A 23244-nucleotide genomic window follows, 5' to 3' on the forward strand; every position below is an offset into this window, starting at 1 on the left:
GCAGGCGGATTCTTGACCACTGTCCCACCAGGGAAGTCCCGAAACTATTAATTTTTTAATAGCATCACTCGAGTTCTACACTGTTTCATAAATTAACTTGAAGTATTTTTGGATATTATCAAGTTAATTAGAATTAAATCCATATGAAAAGGAATTAGGGTCCTATGGCATCAAGGTCATTTTATAGCATCTTTGGCCTTTAGGCAGTTCTGATAAAGGGAATAGTACTGAGAAGGTTCAATTCAACAAATATTTTTTTGAGAACTTACCTTGTACAGAGCTTGGGGGCTAGAATCTGTAAAAGCTACTGAGATATTCATCATTCAAAACACAGTCCGTGTGCTTCAGGAACTTAGAGTTTGCCATGGGAGATAAAGGCAAGGGTTCATCAGACTCCACTTATCAAGACTCCACTTGTCAATTGTTCATTCATTCTTCTGCCCATTTATTTATTTATTTATTAAACATTTTTGAGCAGCTGACATGGGCAAGGCACTGTGACAGACACAGAATATCAGATTCAGACTGCCCTCAAGGAACTTCCTGATTGGTTTTTGCTGGTTTTATCAGTGCAGCAAAAAGGAGAATATCGACGCATTCTTATAACCACTGAATTAGTGGATCATTGAAACACTAAGGCAGAGAAAAGCAGAAATGTCGTTCTGTTAGGCTAGATCAGTGGTTCTCAAGGTTAGGCCTGGACTATAGCAACATCAGTATCACCTGCGATCTTGATAGAAATACAAAATCCTCAGGTCTCACACTGGACCTACTGCTCTGGGGGGTCAGCAGCCTGTGTCTTCCTTCCAGGTGATTCTGATGCGTGCTCAGCTTGAGAGCTACTCTATTCCAACTAATGTGACACTACTAGTTAGACATCACACTAAAAAAGACCATCCAGGGCAGTACAAATTATGGTTAGAAGCTTAGATTTTATTCTGATCATAATTAAAACCATTGAAAGGGAGCAATGTTATCTAAACTATGATATAAAGAAGTCATTTTGGCCAATGTGTGAAGAATGGATTGGATTTCATTTGAAATGTGTCCTTTCTGTATATTATAATGTTCTGAAATTATCTACTTAACCACTATCTAGGTTTTTCTTAGAAGTCAATTAATTTGAATAGCAATAAAAGATTTCCTAAGATGTCCTTATTATATATGACATTTATTTTAATATAAGTATAATTAGAATTTGTATGTAGTCCAACTTAAAAGTTTAGTTTACGATACTGTTAGCTATATATATCTGTGTGTGTATATGGGTGTGTATGTGTGTGTGCTTACATTTGTGTATGTGGTAAAATATTGCTATGATTATCTTAGAATTAAGTTTACTTGATTTGGATGCCTGTTTACATGATCATGAAAACACCATTAACTTAGAAGATGAAAAGTGACTCAATTTAGAAGGGAATATAGGCAAAGTCTGAAAATATAGATCTCCAGTCTGCTTCTATTAAACCCTGTAAAATAACCTATTTGTTGCTGATATGAAATGGGTCTAGCAAGTACTAGCAACATAGCTAATAATACCTCAGGTGACATGATATCTCAAGTGAATAAAATTAGGTTAATCTAAACTAGATTGTTTTTAAAGTTTTTCTTTAGATTATTACTAAAGTAATAGTTAAGTCATAATTATTACTAGATTATTTCAAGAACTTTACTTTAAACCTCCTGCTTCTGATTACTAAAAATATCTTATAAATTAAGCATAATGTCATTTTATGCTGAAAATAAAAGTTTTTTTACCCCCAAAATCAAGTCTATTTAAAAAGAGAGTTTAATATTTCTTTGAAAATAATGCACTTTTAAGACTTTATTGATAAAATTAATGATTTGTTTTTATATATTTTGAATTTTTTTAAAAGAGACAATCTTTTAAAAACAGTTGCTGATCACCAACCAGGAAAACCTTTGTCTGGGATGAAGATTCTTGATGTTGGCTGTGGTGGTGGATTGTTAACGGAGGTAAGTGATTTACAACTTTCCTGGCATTTTTCTTTTTAAAGGGAACTTTATATTTATTTATTTATTTATTTATTTATGGCTGTGTTGGGTCTTCGTTGCTGTGCGGGCTTTCTGTAGTTGCGGCGAGCGGGGGCCACTCTTCATCGCGGTGCGCGGGCTTCTCATTGCAGTGGATTCTTTTGTTGCGGAGCTTGGCCTCTAGGTGCACAGGCTTCAGTAGTTGTGGCATGCGGACTCAGTAGTTGTGGCTCTCGGGCTGTAGAGCGCAGGCTCAGTAGTTGTGGTGCACGGGTTTAGTTGCTCCGTGACATGTGGGATCTTCCCGGACCCGGGCTCGAACCTGTGTCCCCTGCATTGGCAGGCAGATTCTTAACCACTGCGCCACCAGGGAAGCCCAAACTTTCCTGGCATTTTTAACTGGGAAAAAAAAAAATTGGGAAAAAGTGGGCTTATGCCTCTTTTATCCTTTTAACAAATAATATTGTTCATTTTTAAAACAGGAAGTATATAATGTTGTTTTTAATATTTTTATGATTATAAACTAGTACATGCTTTTTACTTTCTTAAAAATATATAAGTATTTCAGAAAATTATAGTGAGGAATTTTTTTTTTTTTACACAAAAATGGGGCACTGGTAAAAATAAATAAATAGGACCTAATTAAACTTAAAAGCTTTTTCACAACAAAGGAAGCCATCATCAGAACAAAAAGATAACCTACTAAATGGGAGAAAGTATTTGCAAATGATATGATTGATAAGGGGTTAATATCCAAAATATATAAACAGCTCAGACAACTCAACATCAAAAAACAAACAACCAGGTCAAAAAACAAACAACCAGGTTAAAAAACGAGCAGAAGACCTGAGTGGACATTTTTCTAAAGAAGATATACAGATGGCCAATAGGCACATGAAAAGATGCTCAACATTGCTAATCATCAGAGAAAGGCATATCAAAACCACAATTAGATATCACCTCACACCAGTCAGAATGGCTATCATGAAAAAGTCTACAAATAACAAATGCTGATGACGATGTGGAGAAAACAGAACCCTAGTACACTGTTGGTGGGAATGTAAACTGGTGCAGCCACTACAGGAAACAGTATGGAGGTTCCTCAGAAAACTAAAAATAGAACTACCATATGACTGAGCAGTTCCATTCCTGGGTATACATCCGAAGAAAACAAAAAAACTAATTCGAAAAGATACACGCACCCCAATGTTCATAGCAGCACTATTTACAAGAGCCAAGATGTGGAAGCAGCCTAAGTGTCCATCAACAGATGAATGGATAAAGAAGATGTGACACACACACACACACACACAATGGAATAATAGCCATAAAAAAGAATGAAAATTTTGCCATTTGCAACAATGTTGATGGACCTAGAAGGTATTACACTTAGTAAAATAAGTCAGACAAAGACAAATACTGTATGTTATCACTTATGTATGGAATCTTAAAAATAAAGCAAACAAATGAATATAACAAAACAGAAACAGATTCACAGATACAGAGAACAAACCAGTGGTTGCCAGTGGGGAGAAGGAAGGGGACAGGGGCAAGATATGGGTAGGAGGATTAAGAGGTACAAACTACTATGCATAAAATAAATAAGCAACAAGGATATATTGTACAGCACAGGGAAATATAGCCATTATTTTCTAATAACTTTAAATGGAGTATAATCTATAAAAGTATTGAATTACTGTGGTGTACACCTGAAACTAATATAATATTGTAAATCAACTATACTTCAATTAAAAAAAAAGCACTGGTCATTTGAATAGCTTTGGAAATTTTGTTGTCTCTTCTCTCCCAAGATATTAGGCAATTTCCGCTGGTTTAAATGCACTGATAAGCTGTCCTTTTGCACTTGCTTCAGTATCAAAATGTAACAGAATTTTGCCTGCTTTGGGGGCTCTCCCCTTCTTAGGTGCTCTAGCGTACTTCTCCCTGTGAACAATACTTGCTTTAGCTGACAGAATATTTATGCCCTACAGTTCTATTTTGTAATCTCCTATCAACACAATAACTTTTTGTTTAAATGCTACATCATAATCTTTGCTTGAAAGATATTTTAAGCAAACAGTATAGGATACAAATGTAAGTGAAGATACAATGGTGTGTGTTACTGTCAAGGTCATAACAGCCGAGTTGACAGTGAGGATAACAGAGGCCTTTGATACATAGCTAAGTTTCTATATGCACAGAAAATGTGTTCTTCATATGGCAGTGCGCTGGTTTCTCTTGACATCAATTATAAAATTTCAGGAAATGTAAAATATGTGAAAATACATCCCTTAGAATCAAGAATATGAGGTGTATCAAATTGTAAATTAGTACAGTTTTACTGTATGTGTTCTATGATCTTCTCCGTGTATTATTACAGATCTGTGTCTCTAAAGTTAAAATAATTTGATTTATACTTTTAACTTATTAACTAAAGAGTTATAAAATAAATGCTATGCAGTTTTGATCAAAATAAAGGCTGTGTTTAAAAACTCGGGCATGTCATGGGAAGTGACTGAAAGAAGAATTAGCTACTAAGAATCGTTTTTAGTCATTCACAAGAGAAACTATGGAGAAAAAAATGTGCTTTAGAGAATTTGAGTATTAGAAAATTTTGCTCTTTTTACAATGACATGTTACATTTATTGCACTTTAAGTATGTTAATACTGTGCTGTGTGCCTGTAAATATATCTAGAGAATGTAGACAAAAATTTCCTCACTATTCTTAAGCAGTTCTTGATAAGTTTTGTTGTTGTTGTGATTATTGTTCTCACTTTTAAGCTTTTTATTATGGAAATTATCAAACATGTACAAACTAGAGAAAATGGTATATTGAACTTTTGTGTACCCATAAATGATCTCCAACAATTATCACCTCGTGCCTAATCTTGTCTCCTTTTTGAGAAGCTTTTTATTGCTAACATGTGTTCTATTTTCTTCGAGGGTAATGATTTCTTATGCCATTAGCCTCTAGGGCGGCTTGGGGCTTCAGTTATTGGAATTGATCCTGTGGATGAGAACATTAAAACAGCACAGCACCATAGATCATTTGACCCAGTCCTGGATAAGAGGATAGAGTACAGAGCGTGTTCCCTGGAAAAGATTGTGGAAGAAACTGCAGAAACATTTGATGCTGTCGTAGCTTCTGAAGTTGTAGAACATGTGATTGATCTAGAAACGTTTATACAGTGCTGCTGTCAAGTGTTAAAAGTAAGACTTACAGAGTTTACTTATTTGTTTTTTCTTTTGAGTTTGTGTATGTATCCATAGCAATAAATGTTTTATAATACTTGAAACCAGGAAGACAGGATGAGGGGACAGCATCTTTACTGGAGATTACTTCTGCCTCTCAGCCTGCCCTCAATATCTGGGGTTTTCCACATCCAGTATCTTGATGTCCAGGGATCTTGAAAAATGTTGGTGCTGAACAGTGTAATACAAACAATAGATTTATAGTGGTATTTTTCTTTGGTATAGTCTGGATTAATTACCTAATAGGCACTGAATGACAATTACTAAGAAATTGACTTGGATTAATACTTAAAAATAAAAAACCATTATTAGCATAAATTGGTTAGCCAGCATTTGTTAAGTCACTCTGTATATGTGATATGTGTAACAGTTATCAGCTTATAAAAGAATATTTCATACAAATGATCTCATCAGATCTTACCTACAACCAGGTGAGGAAGGTAAGGCAGGCATTGTGACTTCCTTTGACCCAATGAAGATCAGAATCTGAGAGGTGTCAAAGGTCACATGGTCTCTAAGTCAAAGGTCACTAGGCACTTAAGTAGGGCTTAAGGCTACCTCTTTTTATTTGAAGTCTGGTTCTCTCCATTATATTATTATCTTTTTTTATAAATTTATTTATTTTATTTTTGGCTGTGTTGGGTCTTAGTTGCTGTGCGCGGGCTTTCTCTAGTTGCAGCGAGCGGGGGCTACCCTTCGCTGCAGTGCTCAGGCTTCTCATTGTGGTGGCTTTGTTGTGGAGCACGGGCTCTAGGTGTGTGGGCTTCAGTAGTTGTGGCTCTCGGGCTCAGTAGTTGTGGCTCGCCGGCTCTAGAGTGCAGCCTCAGTAGTTATGGTGCATGGGCTTAGCTGCTCAGTGGCATGTGCGATCTTCCTGGACCAGGGCTCGAACCCATGTCCCCTGCATTGGCAGGCGGATTCTTAACCACTGCGCCACCAGGGAAGTCCCTACATTATTATGCTTATATAATTTGACACAGTCCTCTGAAGGTGGTTCCAAATTTTCTTTTAATAAATATTTCCAAAGTATTATTATTATTATTACTATATCAACTCTGTTGTTTATGTATTCAAGAGGTAACTCCCTAAGGTCAAGAGCTAAAGGAATTAAATGCTTAGCCTTTATCTAAATAGAGGTTTTAAAAAATAGTTTTTGTTTTAAAATAATTTTAGATTTATAGAAGAGTTGGAAAGATAGTACACAGTGTTCCCACTGTGAAGGGTGGTGAAGGGTGCCCTTCACCCAGTCTCCCCTACTGTTAACATTCTACATAATAAGGGTAGGAACTGGGGTGAGGCAGGTGTGGCAGAAAGTCAAAGGCGGCACTCGCTATTCTGCGCCAGTCCTGCATTTGCATGCCCCAGAGAGTGAGTGCCTCCTTGGATTTTGTGCCCTCAGTACTTCACTTGCCTCACGGTACTCCTAGCCCTGTATGTAGCCCATGGTATATTTCTCAAAACTACAAAATTAGTTGACATTATACTATTAACTACACTACAGACCCTGTTAAATTTTATTAGTGTTTCCACTAATGTCATTTTTCTGTTGCAGGATCCAATCCAGTATTCCATATTGCATTTAGTTGCCATGTCTCCGTAGTCTCCTTCAATGTATATAGGTTTTTTTTTTTTAATGTGTATTTTGTTGTTTTTAATTTTATTTATTTATTTATTTTATTTATGGCTGTGTTGGGTCTTCATTTCTCTGCGAGGGCTTTCTCTCGTTAAGGCGAGTGGGGGCCACTCTTCATCGTGGTGCGCGGGCCTCTTACTATCGCGGCCTCTCTTGCTGTGGAACGCAGGCTCCAGACGCGCAGGCTCAGTATTGTGGCTCACGGGCCCAGTTGCTCCGCGGCATGTGGGAATCTTCCCAGACCAGGGCTCGAACCCGTGCCCCCTGCATTGGCAGGCGGATTCTCAACCACTGCGCCACCAGGGAAGCCCTGTATAGTTTCTTGGTGGTGTTTCCTCTTAAACAAATTTTATTAGGTGTACCTCCTATTTTCCAAGGAAAATTCCTTAATTATTTCTTTTTGTGTAGTGTCTCAGTCAGTGTGTATGGATGGAAGTTCTCACATATATTAGGGATACTGGCATCGTGGAATTTAAAACTAATTTTTGCTTTAATGGAAAGCCTATTTAAAAAAAAAAATGACCAATGCTCATCACTATTTCCTTAGAGTAAGATTTTATGAAACACAGATTAGATATTTATAAGTAATTTTTCCCTTAGCTCTACTGAGATACAATTGACACATAAGTGATTTTTAATGAGATATTTTAGAACACTAGAGTTTTACAGAGAAAAGTTATAATGTGTAATGAAGTAGTGTGTGATATTTTAGTTTTAAGGGCACATCCCAATATTTCAGGGCCTTCTCTTATCATTTTTTATTTTTGGTTTAGTGTGGTATTTGAGATATTTTCATACATATATATCTTAATATGATTATTTTGGAAGGGGTCTTTGGCATTTTATTTCCATCAGGTGCTAATGAGAATGTGTGGAAGAGACATTAATGTTCTTGCCATTTGTGGGAGTAGATACAGGAAACACTATAAATATAGTCACTAAAAAATGGCAGACTAAACAATCCTGTAAGTGGTTTGCATTCACTGAAGTTCTTATCTTGATCTCTTTATATTCTTTATACTAATGAAATCAAAACAAAACAAAACACTTTCATACCTTAATCATTAAGGCTTTTGTCGGAGGACACTTATTGGCCTTGCCAGCCTGCACAAACCATAGGGCAGTGTGCGCTGTACCAAACAAGTTAGGCAGGCTCGGCACCCAAAAAGAAAGCAGTGTTGACACATTAAGACATCAATGTGAACATGTAACAAGGAAGAGCAGCCGGATCTCATTTCTATATTTTTATTATAACTTATTTGATATGTACAAAAGAATGTATATAATATAAACATAAATCATAGTAATGTATGATTTTAGGAGTTAGTTGTAAGCACTGTTGCATAAATTCAGTACGCGCATCTGTAGTGGACTGCCCATAACAATGAACTTCCCGAGAGAAAAAAACCCACTATTTTGGTAGATTATATTTTATTCACACTTGTGGGTTTGTGTTTTGTTTCTGTTTTTTTTTGTTTTTTTTTGGCCGCGCGGTGTGGGATCTTAGTTCCCCAACCAGGGATCGAACCTGTGCCCCCTGCACTGGGAGCACAGAGTCTTAACCACTGGACCCCCAGGGAAGTCCCCATACTTGTGTATCTTAACTGCACTTAAATTGTTTGGAAGGAAGGAGGAGGGTGGGGGAAGCCAAGCCTTTATCTAACTGATACTCCTAACATTTAAAATTTTACTTCTACCCATATTTTTTTTTAGCCCGGTGGTTCTTTATTCATTACTACAATCAACAAAACACAGCTGTCCTATGCCTTGGGAATTGTTTTTTCAGAGCAGATTGCAGGTATTGTACCAAAAGGTACTCATACATGGGAGAAGTTTGTTTCACCTGAAAAGCTAGAGAGCATTCTGGAATCAAGTAAGTATTAAAATTTTTTCCAATTTCCAAGGCCTAACTGAACTTTTAATGTGCCTATAATTATTAATCACATAACCTAGCACTTAATGAAATAGGCCACTATTCTTTGGATGTTGGTTTTCTCTCCTCAACTAGATCATAAACGCCTTGAAGTTAGGATTAAGTATTACATCCACTTTTCTCTCACCTGTGGCACCTAACCCAGGGCCAAGCAAATCATAGGTGATCAATGAATACTTTTTGGCTGTTTAGTCCTCACCTGTTTAAGGATAAGGTACAAATGTCTTTTAGTTACACATCCTCAGTTTGTCCTATTGAGGCCATGCTTGAATCAGCTTATTTTACGTATTACTTTTCCTGATTCCTTCATAGTCAGATATATTTTGAACTTCCTTGTCACTTTTTATGTACTGTTTTATGCTAGTTATAGCATGCCTTATAGTACAGTTATTTTAGTGTTCTTTTTTTTAAAATTTATTTATTTATTTTTGGCTGTGTTGGGTCTTCGTTTCTGTGCGAGGGCTTTCTCTAGTTGTGGCAAGCGGGGGCCACTGTTCATCGCGGTGCGCGGGCCTCTCACCATTGCGGCCTCTCTTGTTGCGGAGCACAGGCTCCAGACTCGCAGGCTCCGTAGTTGTGGTTCATGGGCCTAGTTGCTCCGCGGCATGTGGGATCTTCCCAGACCAGGGCTCAAACCCGTGTCCCCTGCATTAGCAGGCAGATTCTCAACGACTGCGCCACCAGGGAAGCCCCTATTTTAGTGTTCTTAGCCTCTTTCTGGCTTGAAGGCAAGACTGTCTCCTTTTTGTGCTCCCCACAATGCCTAGCTCTGCTTTACACCTCGTGAGCACTTGATTTACCTGTTGAATTCCTGTCAAGTAATAACACTTGTCAGTTCATTTATTTGGCATTTGGTATTCCTCTTAGGCTCCTGTGTGTCTCATGCTTTTTGTTCATATAACAGTATATCAATAAACTTGATTTTACTTGGAATAATATTATCTGTCCAATGAAATGTGGTAATTTCTTCTCTGCAAGTAACTTTGTTGAAAATAAAGTAGAAAAAATATTTTAAAGATGATTGGAACAGTCAGTTGTTGGCAGGTATTTTCTAAAAACAGCTAACATTTATTGAGTACTTACCAAATTCCAAATACCATGCTAGAGTTTATGTTCTGCTGCAGTAAAGAATGAGCTGTACATGGCTACAAAGTATTTGTGCCTATTGAGTTAGGAATCCTTTTTTAATTTGGAGAGTTGCATGAGACTCTTGGCATGTGGAAGGTAAATATTTATTAAATATGCTCTGTCTGATATTTTTTTTCTCAGACGGTCTGTCAGTTCAAACTGTGGCAGGAATGCTCTACAACCCCTTCTCAGGTTACTGGCATTGGAGTGAAAACACCAGCCTTAATTATGCAGCTCATGCCGTGAAATCCAGCATCCAGGAACACCCAGCTCCTGCCGAGTTTGCTTTAAAGGAGGAAACAGAAGAGCTCCGAACTGAAACCTCCACCAACTCAGGTGTGCATGAAGAGCTGAAGAAATGAATTGTTTCTAAGGACTGTAGTAAAATGGCTTGAAAGTCTGATGTTTACAAATACACAAAATATACCATTTGTCTTTTGAGACAGGATCCTAAAGAAAAGAGTCAATAGAAAGGGCTAAAACCTTAGATAAAAGCTTTTGTTGTTTCATCTAATAGCTACCTTCAAGGGATTAGTCTATGGATTAAAAAAAGTTTTGATGAGGTATTATGTGATCTAGGAGTTTAAGTTTCTCAGCCTTTGTTATATAAATAGGGTATACATATTTCACTTCATCTTACAGATTATATATTTTTCCCGCACGTATGCACATACATATATACTGTAATGTTTTAATTTAAGTAAATTTGTATCATCTAGGTTCTTCTTTATTTGGTTTTAGTTAAAGGCAGTTATGCTTCTGACTGGTTTTATTTTATACCAGTTATATTTAGGAAGATAAAATGTCTTTTTTCCTTTAAATTTTGGTTTTTGGAAAGCAAATTGATTGTTAAATATATACTGGGTTTGGTCAAACATTAGAATCAAGAATTTCAGATTATGTTGGACATTTTTCTCTGTACAGTTCTATAAATGTTTTGTGGTGCCTTTTTTTTTAAGTAGAAAAGATTTTTGAACTCAATTTAAGAGTTTAGTTATGGAAATTTTCTTTTTTGGCTAACATTTTGTAATTAGAGGGACTGACTTGAAATATACTTTCACGCCTCTTGAAGTATGTGATTTTTTGGCTTTTTCTGAAAGTCCAGAATGTATAATGACTTTGATAGAGGGTGTTGACCAAATATGAGAAATATAGATTGAACGCCTGTGACTCATATAGAAAGTCAGCTTTTACTTTCTAGCCTTTCTCACCGTTTTTTTTTTTTTTTTTTTTTTGGCTGCACCCCACTGGACCACCAGGGAATTCCCCAACCTTTCTCACTTTTAAGCTCATAAGCTTTCTATATTTCTTTGTCAGTGCCTGTTGGATTGGGCTCACCAGGCAAACAATTCCCAACCATCTTAGCTTATCATTTGCTTGTTCTCAGTGGCATTCCAGGGAGGAAACTGAAATTTAAAGGGTTAAAAGAAATTTTAACTTCAGTTGCTAATGTCTAATTAGGACACTAAAAATCAGGAGTTCCCACTGGGTTTCATTTAAAAGTTTTATTCTTAGTCTGAATTCTAGTAGTTTTGTTACCAAAGCAAAGCTTCTTCATTCTATCTGTTGGAAAAAAAAAAAAGTGTTGGTATTAGAAATTAATCTAAATGGAAAACCAGAAACCATAAAACTCTTAGAAGAAAATATAGGTGGAATACTCTTTGACATAAATTGTAGCAATGTATTTTTTTTTTTTTTTTGATCTCCTAAAGCAAAGGAAACAAAAGCAAAAATAAATGAATGGAACCCAATTAAACTTAAAAACTTTTGCACAGCAAAGAAAACCAACAACAAAACAAAAAGACAACCTACTGAATGGGAAAAGTATTTGCAAATGATATGATTGATAAGGGGTTAATATCCAAAATATATAAACAGCTCATACAACTCAACATCAAAAAAACAACCAGATTAAAAGATAGACAGATGACCTGAATAGACATTTTTCCAAAGAAGATATACAGATGGCCAATAGGCACATGAAAAGATGCTCAACATCACTAATCATCAGGGAAATGCAAATCAAAACCACAATGAGGTATCAACCCCCATCTGTCAGAATGGCTATCATCAAAAAGTCTACAAATAACAAGTGTTGGCAAGGATGTGGACAAAAGAGAACCCTTGTACACTGTTGGTGGGAATGTGAATTGGTGCAGCCACTACAAAAAACAGTATGGAGATTCCTCAAAAAACTAAAAATAGAACTACCATATGACCCAGCAATTCCACTCCTGAGTATTTATCCAAAAAAAACAAAAACAAAAACACTAATTCAAAAAGATACGTGCACCACAATTTTACAATTGCCAAGATATGGAAGCAACCTAATTGTCCATCAACAGATGAATGGATAAAGAAGATGTTATTTATATATATATATTGGGTTGGGCAAAAAGTTCGTTCAGGTTTTTCCACCCGAACAGTTTTTTTTTTTTGCCACCCTAACACACACACACACACACACACACACACACACACACACACACACACACACACACAATGGAATACTACTCAGCCATAAAAAAGAATGAAATTTTGCCATTTGCAACAACATGGATATTGTTGGAGGGTCTTAGATGCTAAGTGAAATAAGACAGAAAGATAAGGTGAAGGGGCAAGATATAAGAGATAACAAACTACTATGAATAAAATAAGCTACAAGGATATATTGTACAGGGACTTTCCTGGTGGCACAGTGGTTAAGAATCCTCCTGCCGATGCAGGGGAGGTGGGTTCGATCCCTGGTCCAGAAAGATCCCACAGGCCGTGGAACAACTAAGCCCGTGCGCCACAACTACTGAGCCTGCGCTCTAGAGCCCGTGTGCCGCAACTACAAAAGCCGGCAAACCTAGAGCCCGTGCTCCGCAACAAGAGAAGCCATTGAAATGAGAAGTTCTTCCCCAAAACGAAGAGTAGCCCCTGCTCACCGCAACTAGAGAAAGCCCGTGCGCAGCAACGAAAACCCAGTGCAGCCAAAAATAAATTAAAAAGTTTAAAAAAAAACGATTAATCTAAGGACTGTGTAATGAAATTGATTAAAAAGCAGCCCCCAAACAAAGGGCATTTATTTTAGAAAGAACACCCGAACTTTCAGTTATTAAAAATATACATTGTTAAGTGATGGAAATTCAGTATGATTCAGTAATAGCCCCATGAGGTAGGGACTACCATCTACTCCATTTCACAGAGACGTTAAATGTATTCAGCCTCACACAAGTAGTAAGATGCAGACCCAGGCAGTCTGATTGCTGAGCTTGTGCACATCACCACTTTGATACTTGTACCTAGTATCTGTGCCATCATATGGTCGTCGTGGTAGCATAACCACACACAACTGGATTATTATCACTTATTTGAATTGTCTGTATGCAAGGTAGCACCTTCAAAAGCATTTAAATCAAACAGCATCACAAAATCTAGAGTCTGGGCTATTTGCCTCAGTTCTCTTAGGGCTTCATTGCCTTTCTATGACTAAAACAATTACATGCTACTGATGGCAACTTAATAAAATGCTTTAAAGACCCCAAATAAAATTATAGCCTTACTTTCTATTATAGTTACAGGTTTTACTATTGTATTAATTATAAATTGAAGAGAAGTATTGAATTCAAGCACTACACAACAAAAGAATCTCAGTCAAGCAAAAAAGTAAAAAATTTTGACATCATTTGAAATGTCTTTTTGATGTGTGCTAGGGACACTCACAAGGGCTTCTGTGCTACCGTTGACCTGGAATACACGATATTGAGAGGCATCAAGTAAAGATTTAGAGAGACTGCTCGGTAACGAGGCATAGGAAGAAGTCACACTTACTGGAAATATTTTTTAAACCTGGATTGGCAAGGTCCCTGCAATTCTGTAAAACATATTTGTATAATTACAGGCTTACAGACATTGATCCAAAAATCTACGAATCCTAAGAAAATGTCAATGGAGAAATAAAATCGGAAACGAAACCAAATGAAAGTGTTAGAACAGTCAACACATAATTGCTTTTATTAACTTACAGTGTGACTCTATTAGAAGGAAGATTCTTACTTGACTATTACTAATGACATGCAAAAGACATGCAAGTCTTCTCTGTATCAAAAAAAAAAAAAAAAGCCAAAAATCCTGACACTGATGGTTTGCATGAAAATCAAGCAAAAGAATTTATTGTGAGATCAATAAACCTCTTGTATCCCAGCAAGAAAAGGATGCAGCACATATAAATGAGCCACTGTCTAGGAACTAAAAGGCACCAGTTGGAGCCACAGGAAGAAAATATGTTCTCAAGATGATGTGAACAGAACTGAGAATGGGGTTGGAGAGTTACAAAGTAAATATGGACATGAGATGTTTCCACTCTGATAGATTTGAATCTTTGTTTCCTGTTGACAGGTGGGACCCAACGGACATAAAGTCACTGACATCATGTAAGATCTGCACTTGTCTTTCCGACTCTAAAACAGGCTCTGTATCTGGGGTCCTGATACAGGCTTCTAAGGTTCTAGGAGCCCCCTGAAATAGGGAACAAAATTTTGCGTGTGTGTGTATTTTTCTGCCGAGAATGTCCCATAGCTTTCCTCAGAGTCTCAAAAGTTTCATGACCCCCAAAAAAGGTTAAAGGTGACTATAGTTAAAATACTGCAGTAGGGAAATATAGTCTTTACTTGACAGGATATGTCAGGAAAAGAGAAATATGGTCACTCTGTCTTCTGCTTATACTTTGTAAAAGTGAACATGAAGGCTGTCAATAGCTGTGAAAGGTGAAAACTGGATCATGATTTAAATTGCCTCTTTTTGGTCATTCTTTTGATATTAAATTGAAGAGACAGTCTGGGATTCTGTTTTTAGACTTAGTTTTGTCAGGATGGGATGGTAGAAGGCCAGTCTAGATTAATTAACAATCAGATTTATGCAACGTTTAAGGAATTTCAACTCATTAAAAAAAAAGGATTGATTTTATTATTTATGTATTTATTTATTTTTTGGTCACGCCCTTGGCAGTGAAAGCACAGAGTCCTAACCACTGGACCGCCAGGGAATTCCCAGAAGATTGATTTTAAATAGAGATAAACAGTTGGATTAGCCACCTAGGTAGCTGGCTAGGTGGATGGATGAATGAGAAATATGCAACCCAATGTTATCAAAGAGCCTAAGGGAACTGCCTTATGCAGTGGGATATCCCAGCAGCTCTCCTCCTCATCCCCATCTGCCCCCATCCTCACACACACCACCAGGTAGCACCCAGACTCACCACATAGTAACGAGGGCTTTGCGCTCTCAGGCCTCTGCTTGTTTACCTGAGCACCCACAGACCTGGCAGTTTTGCTCTCATTTTTCCCTGAGAACCAATCAATGGATGCTGAACCTTAATTCTTCCAGAGGCAAATCTCTCTGTGCTCTTGAGATGACATCTTCCTCTGAGATCAATCAGTTCAGGCCCAGGTGACTGGTACTCCACAGACCTGCTGGGGCCAAATGTTTTTGACACTCTTGTAGCCTGATAAGGATCCCTGCAATCCCTAGTCGTTGCCCAAGATTCAGACACCCACACTGATTCTTTTCTATAATCTCTCCCTAAGACTGTTTCTTGAATTTGTCTTTCCTGACTCAACCTCCCACTTCTCCCTTCTACACTTTTTCTGCTGTGACCTCTATAAGCACCAGTTCATGATTTATCAACTACCCTACTTCTCAAGTCTGCATTGAAGTTTCCTTTACTTTCTACCTTAACTGAAACCTGGCTTTCCTCTGAGGATACGGTTTCACCTGCAGCCATTCTGAGAGGAAGTTTCATATTGTCTATGAACCTCAGAGTTGTGAGATGGGATTTGAGTCCTTTTCGCTCACTGCCATTATTCTTTTTTTTTTTTTCTGCTTTTTAAAAATTCTTTTACAGAGGTGGACTCATACTACATATGAGGTTTTATAAATATACTGTTTCAAATTTATTTATTTATTTTAGGCCCCGCCATGTGGCATGTGGCACCTGGTTCCCTGACCAGGGATTAAACCCGCACACCCTGCATTGGGAGTGCGGAGTCTTAACCGCTGGACCACCAGGGACGTCCCACTGCCACTACTTTTTTTTTTTTTTAATATTTATTCATTTATTTGGCTGTGCCAGGTCTTAGTTGCGGCGTGTGGGATCTTTAGTTGCAGCATGCGAACTCTCAGTTGTGCATGTGGGGGTGTAGTTCCTTGACCAGGGATCGAACATGGGCCCCCGTGCATTGGGAGCGAGGAGTCTTAGCCACTGGACCACTGCCATTACTGCCATTACTCTTGAATAAAAGCTCTCATGTCTCCAAGCCTCAAGTCTAGCTCTCCTATCCTCTACTCCCCGTTTATTGCCAAACTCCACTTCTGGCCACTCCCCTCAATCACAGTGTCTTTGTTCTTATCTAAGTCCTCCCAGCTTCCTGAGTAACTCCAACGTCTATGTGGATGGTTTGTGCACTACCTCATCAGCAACAGAACCTTGTCTCTAGAGGCTTCTACCGTACCTTTATGGTCAGCACTTGAGGTTACCTAAGAACATCTGAAGCCATAGATTGGAACATCCCACTCAGAGGAGAAGGCCTCCTTGAAACTATGATAGAAAACCAAGAAGCCATAGAAGAAACAATTGAAAAATAGCAAGCTGGGGAAAATATTTGCAAACTAATTTACAGAAAAAGAATTCTCTTTCTCAATTAGGACCTCATATAAATCAATGAAAAATACTAATAACCCAGTGAAAAAAATGAACAGCTCATAGAAAAGTCAATACAAATGCATCTTTCAAAAAAATGTACTCAACCTCACACGTAATAAGAAACACAAATTTAAAACTACAATGAGATACTGCTTTCTCATTGACAATTAGGAAGGATCAAAATACTTAAGAATATGTGTGTAGGCTACGTATGAGAAAAGAGACACTTTCAAAACTATGGAGAGTGTATTGCTCTTTATGGAGAGCAATATGGCAACATCTATCACAATTACAATGCATGGCTCTTTTGACCCAGAAATTCCACTTCTATATATATATATGTATCTGTGGTGTTCTATGAAGAAAGAAAGAAAGGAAGGAAGAAAGGAAGAAAAGAGAAAGAAAGAAAGAAAAAAAAGAATCAAGAAGCTTGGAAGTTCTATGTTTAAGATAAAAAAGAAAGTAAGGTGCAGGACAGGCAGTTAAATGATACAATTTAAAAATAAATAGAAAATGCTTTTATAATGCATAGACTATCTCTGGGAATAAATACAGAAGCTGATGGTTGTATTTGTCTCTGGGGAGGGGTCTGGGGAACAGTTAGGAGGAGACTGTATCCTTTAGCGTCCCAGCAGGAAACTGAAGGCACATGCAAACTGGATATTTTGAGGACCATTTAATAAAAGGGCTATTTACAAAAATGCAGAACCCCAGGCCTAGCAACAGCAGGAAGCCATTACCAGCCCTCCGGCTGAAGGAGAAATGTGTGGACTTAGTTCCTGAAACCCACAGAGGGAGCCACTTGAAGAGAGACACAGCATGGGGCAACTCTGCAGGAAAAGATACTAAGGGTTTGTCATCCCTTCCTTACTCCCCACCGGTCCTCCGATCTCCATCACAGGCAAGCTCCACGACGGCAGCTTGGGTACCCACAACCACTGCTGTCCTTCACGAAGGTCAGCATCTGGGGCAAGGAGCAGGGTGCATCCGGAGGTGACATTGGTGTGTGTGGGGGGATATCTGGGTAGAAATTGACTTTTCATTGCATTCTTCTCTGTAGCTTTTGAATTTTGTACTGTGTTTATGTATTAATATTAAAAATAATGCATGTGATCCCTTTTTAAAAAGAATGGAGAAATATTTATTACCCTCTCTGACGATCAACCTTTGCTTCCTCCTTTCACAGCCGAATTCATTGTGGGTGTTTTCTGCACTTACTATCCCACCTTCATTTTTCAAGCCTGGCTTCTGACCCCCTGACACTTGAAAGTGCTCACCTGCCAAGGTCAGTAATGTCTACGCTGCTGGGCTAAATTTATTTTACTTGACTTGTTAGGAGCATATGATGCGATTGATCCCATCTCACACTTTCTTGAGACACCCTCTTCCCTTGGCTTCTGTGGCCCTACACCTGTCCGGCTTCCCTCCTGGCCTCTCTTTCCTTCTCAGTTTCCTGGATGGTCCTCTCTTCCTCTGGCCATCCGCTAACTGTGGTGTTCTCAGGGCTCTGTCCTTGGCCCCTGTCTCTTCTCACTTAGCATTCACCCTCACATTCTCATGTCTACCCTTTAATGACCCCCACCTATCTCATTCCCAGGCCCAAAGCTCTTTTCTAAACCCACACATTCTGTTGCCATTGGGCATCTCCACTTAGGCATTCAATAGGCTGTTAGGGGCTGAACTGTGTCTCCCTAAAATCCATATGTTGAAGTTCTAATGGTGCAGTACCTAAAAATGTGACTGTATTTGGAGGTAGTACCTTCAAAGGGATAATTAAGGTAAAATGAGGTCATTAGGGTGGTTGTAATCCAATATGACTGATGCCCTTAGATAAAGAGGAGATTAGGACACAAACGTACAGAGCAAAGACCATATAAAGACACAGGGAGAAGATGGCCATTAACAAGCTAAGGAGAGAGGCCTTAGAAGAAATCAATCCTGACAACAGCTTGATCTCAGACACCTAGCCTCCAGAACTGTGAGGAAATAAATTTCTGTTATTTAAGCCACCCAGTCTGTGGTACTTTGTTACAGCAGCCCTAGCACACTAATGCACTGCCCAAGCTAAAAATCTTCCAAACCCTTTCATGACCCACCTTCTTAATTGCCCCTCACTTATCTGAGCCTGGTTATTATTTGAATATCTTTTCTCAGCATCAAGTCAATCTTCAGGAAATGTTTTCTGAGTGTTGCATACTGATTAATAAAATGCCCAAGTCCAGTGGATCAGAAAGTAGATAGGCAAAGTCACCTTATGGTGACAACAAGCTTCCAGCTATAATGTTGGATATCTGGGTAGGGGAGTATTAGATCTCTTCTCCACAAGTCAAGCCAAGAAAGCAGAAAGCTTTACAGTAAAATTCAGGGTAACATTATCAAGTAAACTGTTTATTTTTTGAATGATACAGAGAAATTTTAATAAAATAACATTAAATTTCATTATATAAAACCAGCAATAATGCTAACATCACATCCACCTTTTTTATTTTTTTATAGTATTTATTTGTTTATTTGGTTGCTCTGGGTCTCAGTTATGGGAGGCAGGCTCCTTAGTTGCGGCAGGCAGGCTCCTTAGTTGTGGCTCCAGGGCTCCTTAGTTGCAGCTCACCGGCTCCTTAGTTGCAGCACGTGGGCTCCTTAGTTGTGGCATGTATGTGGGATCTAGTTCCCTGACCAGGGATCGAACCCGGGCCCTCTGCATGGGGAGCGCAGAGTCTTATCCACTGTGCCACCAGTGAATCCCACATCCACTTATTACTACAAGAGCAGGATCTTAAATCTCTTAAGCTATATTTTGAAGCATGAAGTATAACATTCTTGTGAAAATGTTTTCCAGGACAAAAGAAACTTATAAAATATTTTATTCACTTGTTTATGCTCTTTGTGTTGGTTCGTGAAAAAAGGTGCCATGATATCACTACTCCCCCAGGATACTCTGTCTTCTCCCTCTTCTCCGTCTAACGCCCTACCCCCACTTCTCCTGCCCCGTGGCTTCCGCCCTCAGCTCCTATCACTTGAGCATCAGATCAACTTCTCATAACGCATATGCATTATTCTCTGTTCTAATTGCTTTTCTTGAGTCTTGATTCATTTTCTTTCCATTTCTGATTCTACTGCTGCCCCAACCCTTTTATCTGTGTGTCTAGTGTCCAGACTCAGCAAGAATGGTGACTTAGTTGGGTTGGTTAGGAACCATCCCACATGGGGTTCTGTCTCTTTGGGGCAGAGTTTTTGTTTTTATTTTCTTTTTTTTTTTTGTGCTTCATTTTTTTTTTTCTCTTTTAAACATCTTTATTGGAGTATAATTGCTTTACAATAGTGTGTTAGTTTTTGCTTTATAACAAAGTGAATCAGCTATATGTATACATTTATCTCCTCCCTCCTGCATCTCCCTCCCACCCTCCCTATCCCACCCCTCTGGGTGGACACAGAGCACCAAGCTGAACTCCCTGTGCTATGCGGCTGCTTCCCACTAACTAGCTATTTTACACTGGGTAGTGTATATATGTACATGCCACTCTGGGGCAGAGTTTTTGATGCCCCTCATAAGCTAGTGTTCTAGACCACTGATAATCAAAGTGTGGTCTGGCTTCACCTGGAAGCTTGTTAGAAATGCAGAATCTCAGACCTCACCCCAGAACTCCTGAGTCAGAATTTGCATGTGAACAAGATCCCCAGTGATTCACATACACAGTAATGTTTGAGAAACACTGATCTAATTGTCCCTTTTGATCATTGTGGCAGATTCTCAGATGATACGTATACAAAGTTTGGGAAGCACTGATTTATTTGTCCCTTGTCATATCATTATGGCCAGGCTGCAGAGTGACATGACACAGGCATAGCAATATCTGAGTAAGAAACGGCCTAAATCTACCTTTCTCAAAAGGTGATAGCATAACAGGCAGGCATTTGAGGCTTTGTAGTCATTGGATTTAGACATGGTTCAGAAGACTGAGCCACAGACTGATCGCCTAAAGAAGAAATACCATGGACAGCACTCCAGCACTGGTACCTGGGATGAGAGCCATTGTAGGTGGTGGAAAGCCCAAAGGGCTGCTGGTGTGGGACACATGGGGTTTGAATCCTGGCTCTATCATTACCTAGCTCTGGGACTTGAGCTTGTTAACTTACCTCTCTGAGCCTCAGTTTTCTCACTTGTGAAATAGGGATGCCAATAGTTATTTAACACAGATTGTTTTGGCGAGTTACTGAAAAATGTATCATCACTAGACAGACAGGTGTTCAATAAATATTAGCCCCTTCCTTTTTTTTTTTTCTCTTGTAATACCTCAATAGTTAGTAAAACAAGGTTCTTGAAAAAAAAAAATAACAAGATGCCTCTAGCTTGGAGCTAATGTCATGGTTACGACGCCAAGGCTCTCAGAATTGGTGGTGGTGGTGGCAGGGGTGGAGTAAAGATGCTCACTCTGGCTCCCCAGGTCTTCATACCATCTCACTAGGTCCTCATGGCTGGACCTAGACACTCAGGCCAATAATTAGGTACAAACGGATATTCTTTGAATACTGGCTCAACATTTAAAGAGAGCATAGGCTGATGCCATGGGGGAAGAACAATGGAGAATCCCTGGTGCCCTTGCTCCTTATCCCCTCTCTGCGCAGGGCCTTTAGTTCGGATCCCAAACCTGTCCACTCTGCATCCTGTGCGGCCTCCTGCTCCCTCTCCCCGGAAGACAGTCTGGTGACCACCTCTGTGTCTCCAGCAGGCCCTTGGGTTCCACTCCTTGCAACCTGCTCGTGGAAGGTTCACTTCCAACCGCACACTCTGCTTCTTGCTGAGAGGTCCCATAAACGTCTGCAGGGGTGTTTGAGACCCCTCAAGTGCTGGTGCTTGGGCGCCAGCCTGGCTGGCCCCTGCCCTTATCTGGTGGGGGCTGGCACCACGCCCCACATTATTAGCTGTAGGACCGCCCTCACTGCCTGCTCTAAGGGGCTGGGGCGGCAGGGGAAGTAGAAGGGCGTGTCCCCCTTCACTCCAATGTCGGCTCTCATGCAAAAGCGTGGAGGCTTCTTATATCCATCCTTTCACCTTAAGAGTGATAACCGCCCCCCCCCCGCCACTTGAATGTTTTTTCAATTCCTTCAAACGATTTTAAACTATCCATGCTCTTGCTAAAATGTGTGTGTACATCATACACTTGTATGAAGCACAGCCCTGTTCTTTGTACGTAGAAACTTTTAAAAATGAAGTTAAAGAGAAGAAAATTGATCACATACACACACACACATCCACGTTTGACAGATTTTCTGCACCGAAAAGGAAAGGAAAAACAACAACAACACCCCGCATTCCCTGAGTTCCCTGATAATGATTTTCAAGGGGAAAGACTAGGACTTGGGCTGCGTCTGTCGGAGGGGAAATCGCTCTAGAGTACATTTTTGTTGTTATTTATCAAACCAGACATCTCTCCGTGGGCACACTGCCGAGACTTAGGTAACTGTGTAATGTGATAAGTGTTTTTATGAGTTATGCAAAGACACAGCGCTTTCCTGACGGCCGGAGCAACGTAATTCGCGACCTTGTCCGGGCCCCGGTTCCCGGCTCGCGCGGGGCGGTGTCTCTGCCCGAGCTCCGCGCGGCCGCAGGTGAGTCCTGCGCGCGCCCCGCTCTCGCGCCTGCGGGAGGGGCTGGAGCGGAGGCGGAGGACGGGCCGGGGGTGGCGGTGGGGGACGGAGATCCGGGCCCGACTGCAGCTTCCTCCGGGGGGAGCCGCATTTCCAGCCACGTCCGCAGCCCTGCCCTCGCGCACCGAGCCGTTCCCGGCCGTGCCGCCTGGAGGCGCGGAGCCCGCCAGGCTCGCCCAGCCCTGCAACTCCGGCCGGGGCGGAGGCCGCCGGACCGCGGAGATGCGGGGCGGGGGCAGGGCGCGGGGTAGGTGACTTTATCCCGCCTCTGTTTCCCTGCCCCAGGGAGCAATGACATCACGCGGCCTTCTCCCGGCGCCGACACAAAGAGCGGCGCGGAGAGGCCGCTGCGGGGGGAGCCGGCGGCCGCCGCTGCCGCCCCGGGCCCCGGGGCCCCGCCGGCCAGGCCCGCCGCCCTCGGCCCGCGCCCTCCGTCTTCCTCCGCCGCCGCCTCGGTCGCCGCCGCCCGCGCCGCCCGCACAGCCAGCGCGCCGCTGAGCCCGCGCCCGGCCGCGCCGGCCCCTTCCCATGCGGGCGGCGCGGGCCCTGGGAGGGGCGCCCGCAGCCAGCCGCGCAGCATGCACTGGGGGGTTGGCTTTGCCTCGTCCAGGCCGTGCGTGGTGGATCTGAGCTGGAACCAGAGCGTCTCCTTCTTCGGCTGGTGGGCCGGGTCCGAGGAGCCCTTCTCCTTTTATGGGGACATCATCGCTTTCCCTTTGCAGGATTACGGTGGGATCATGGCAGGGCTGGGCTCCGATCCCTGGTGGAAGAAAACCCTTTACTTGACCGGGGGAGCTTTGCTGGCCGCAGCTGCGTATCTGCTCCACGAACTCCTGGTCATTAGGTGAGCCGGAGAGAGGGCCCCGCGCAGGGGCGCAGAGAGGGACACCTGGCCAGGGCAGGGTTGGCGCGAGGGGGGACCCGTGCCAGCCCCTCGGTCACAACGCTCAAACGCCCGAGTCCTGTCCTTC

The 23244-nt window shown here is 40.7% G+C and overlaps 2 protein-coding genes across 10 annotated transcripts in view; both read left to right on the plus strand.

Moving 5' to 3' along the window:
* COQ3 (coenzyme Q3, methyltransferase) overlaps positions 1-23118 on the plus strand; it is a 35687-nt gene extending 12569 nt beyond the window's left edge. The window contains exons 4-9 of one of the 5 annotated variants that reach the window (XM_082475361.1): positions 1878-1977; positions 4964-5206; positions 8595-8754; positions 10084-10278; positions 17814-17912; positions 22996-23118. In XM_082475361.1, the coding sequence (XP_082331487.1) occupies positions 1878-1977; positions 4964-5206; positions 8595-8754; positions 10084-10278; positions 17814-17887 (772 nt within the window). In that variant the 3' untranslated portion in view covers positions 17888-17912; positions 22996-23118. Of the gene's footprint in view, positions 1-1877; positions 1978-4963; positions 5207-8594; positions 8755-10083; positions 10279-11654; positions 13804-13828; positions 17741-17813; positions 17913-18457; positions 18637-22995 lie in introns of those variants that run through there. The other 4 variants (XM_082475362.1, XM_082475363.1, XM_082475360.1 and 1 more) reach the window with 4 other exon arrangements.
* Positions 21400-23244, plus strand: part of FAXC (failed axon connections homolog, metaxin like GST domain containing) — a 76849-nt gene continuing 75004 nt past the window's right edge. For 2 of the 5 annotated variants that reach the window (XM_082475324.1, XM_082475327.1), the window contains exon 1: positions 22840-23117. In XM_082475324.1, coding sequence (XP_082331450.1) covers positions 22852-23117 — 266 coding nt within the window. In that variant the 5' untranslated portion in view covers positions 22840-22851. Of the gene's footprint in view, positions 22235-22323; positions 22521-22839; positions 23118-23244 lie in introns of those variants that run through there. The other 3 variants (XM_082475326.1, XM_082475325.1, XM_082475328.1) reach the window with 3 other exon arrangements.

This window comes from Balaenoptera physalus, assembly GCF_965194825.1.
Source record: "Balaenoptera physalus genome assembly, chromosome: 9".
In the NCBI taxonomy this organism is placed as follows: Eukaryota; Metazoa; Chordata; class Mammalia; order Artiodactyla; family Balaenopteridae; genus Balaenoptera; species Balaenoptera physalus.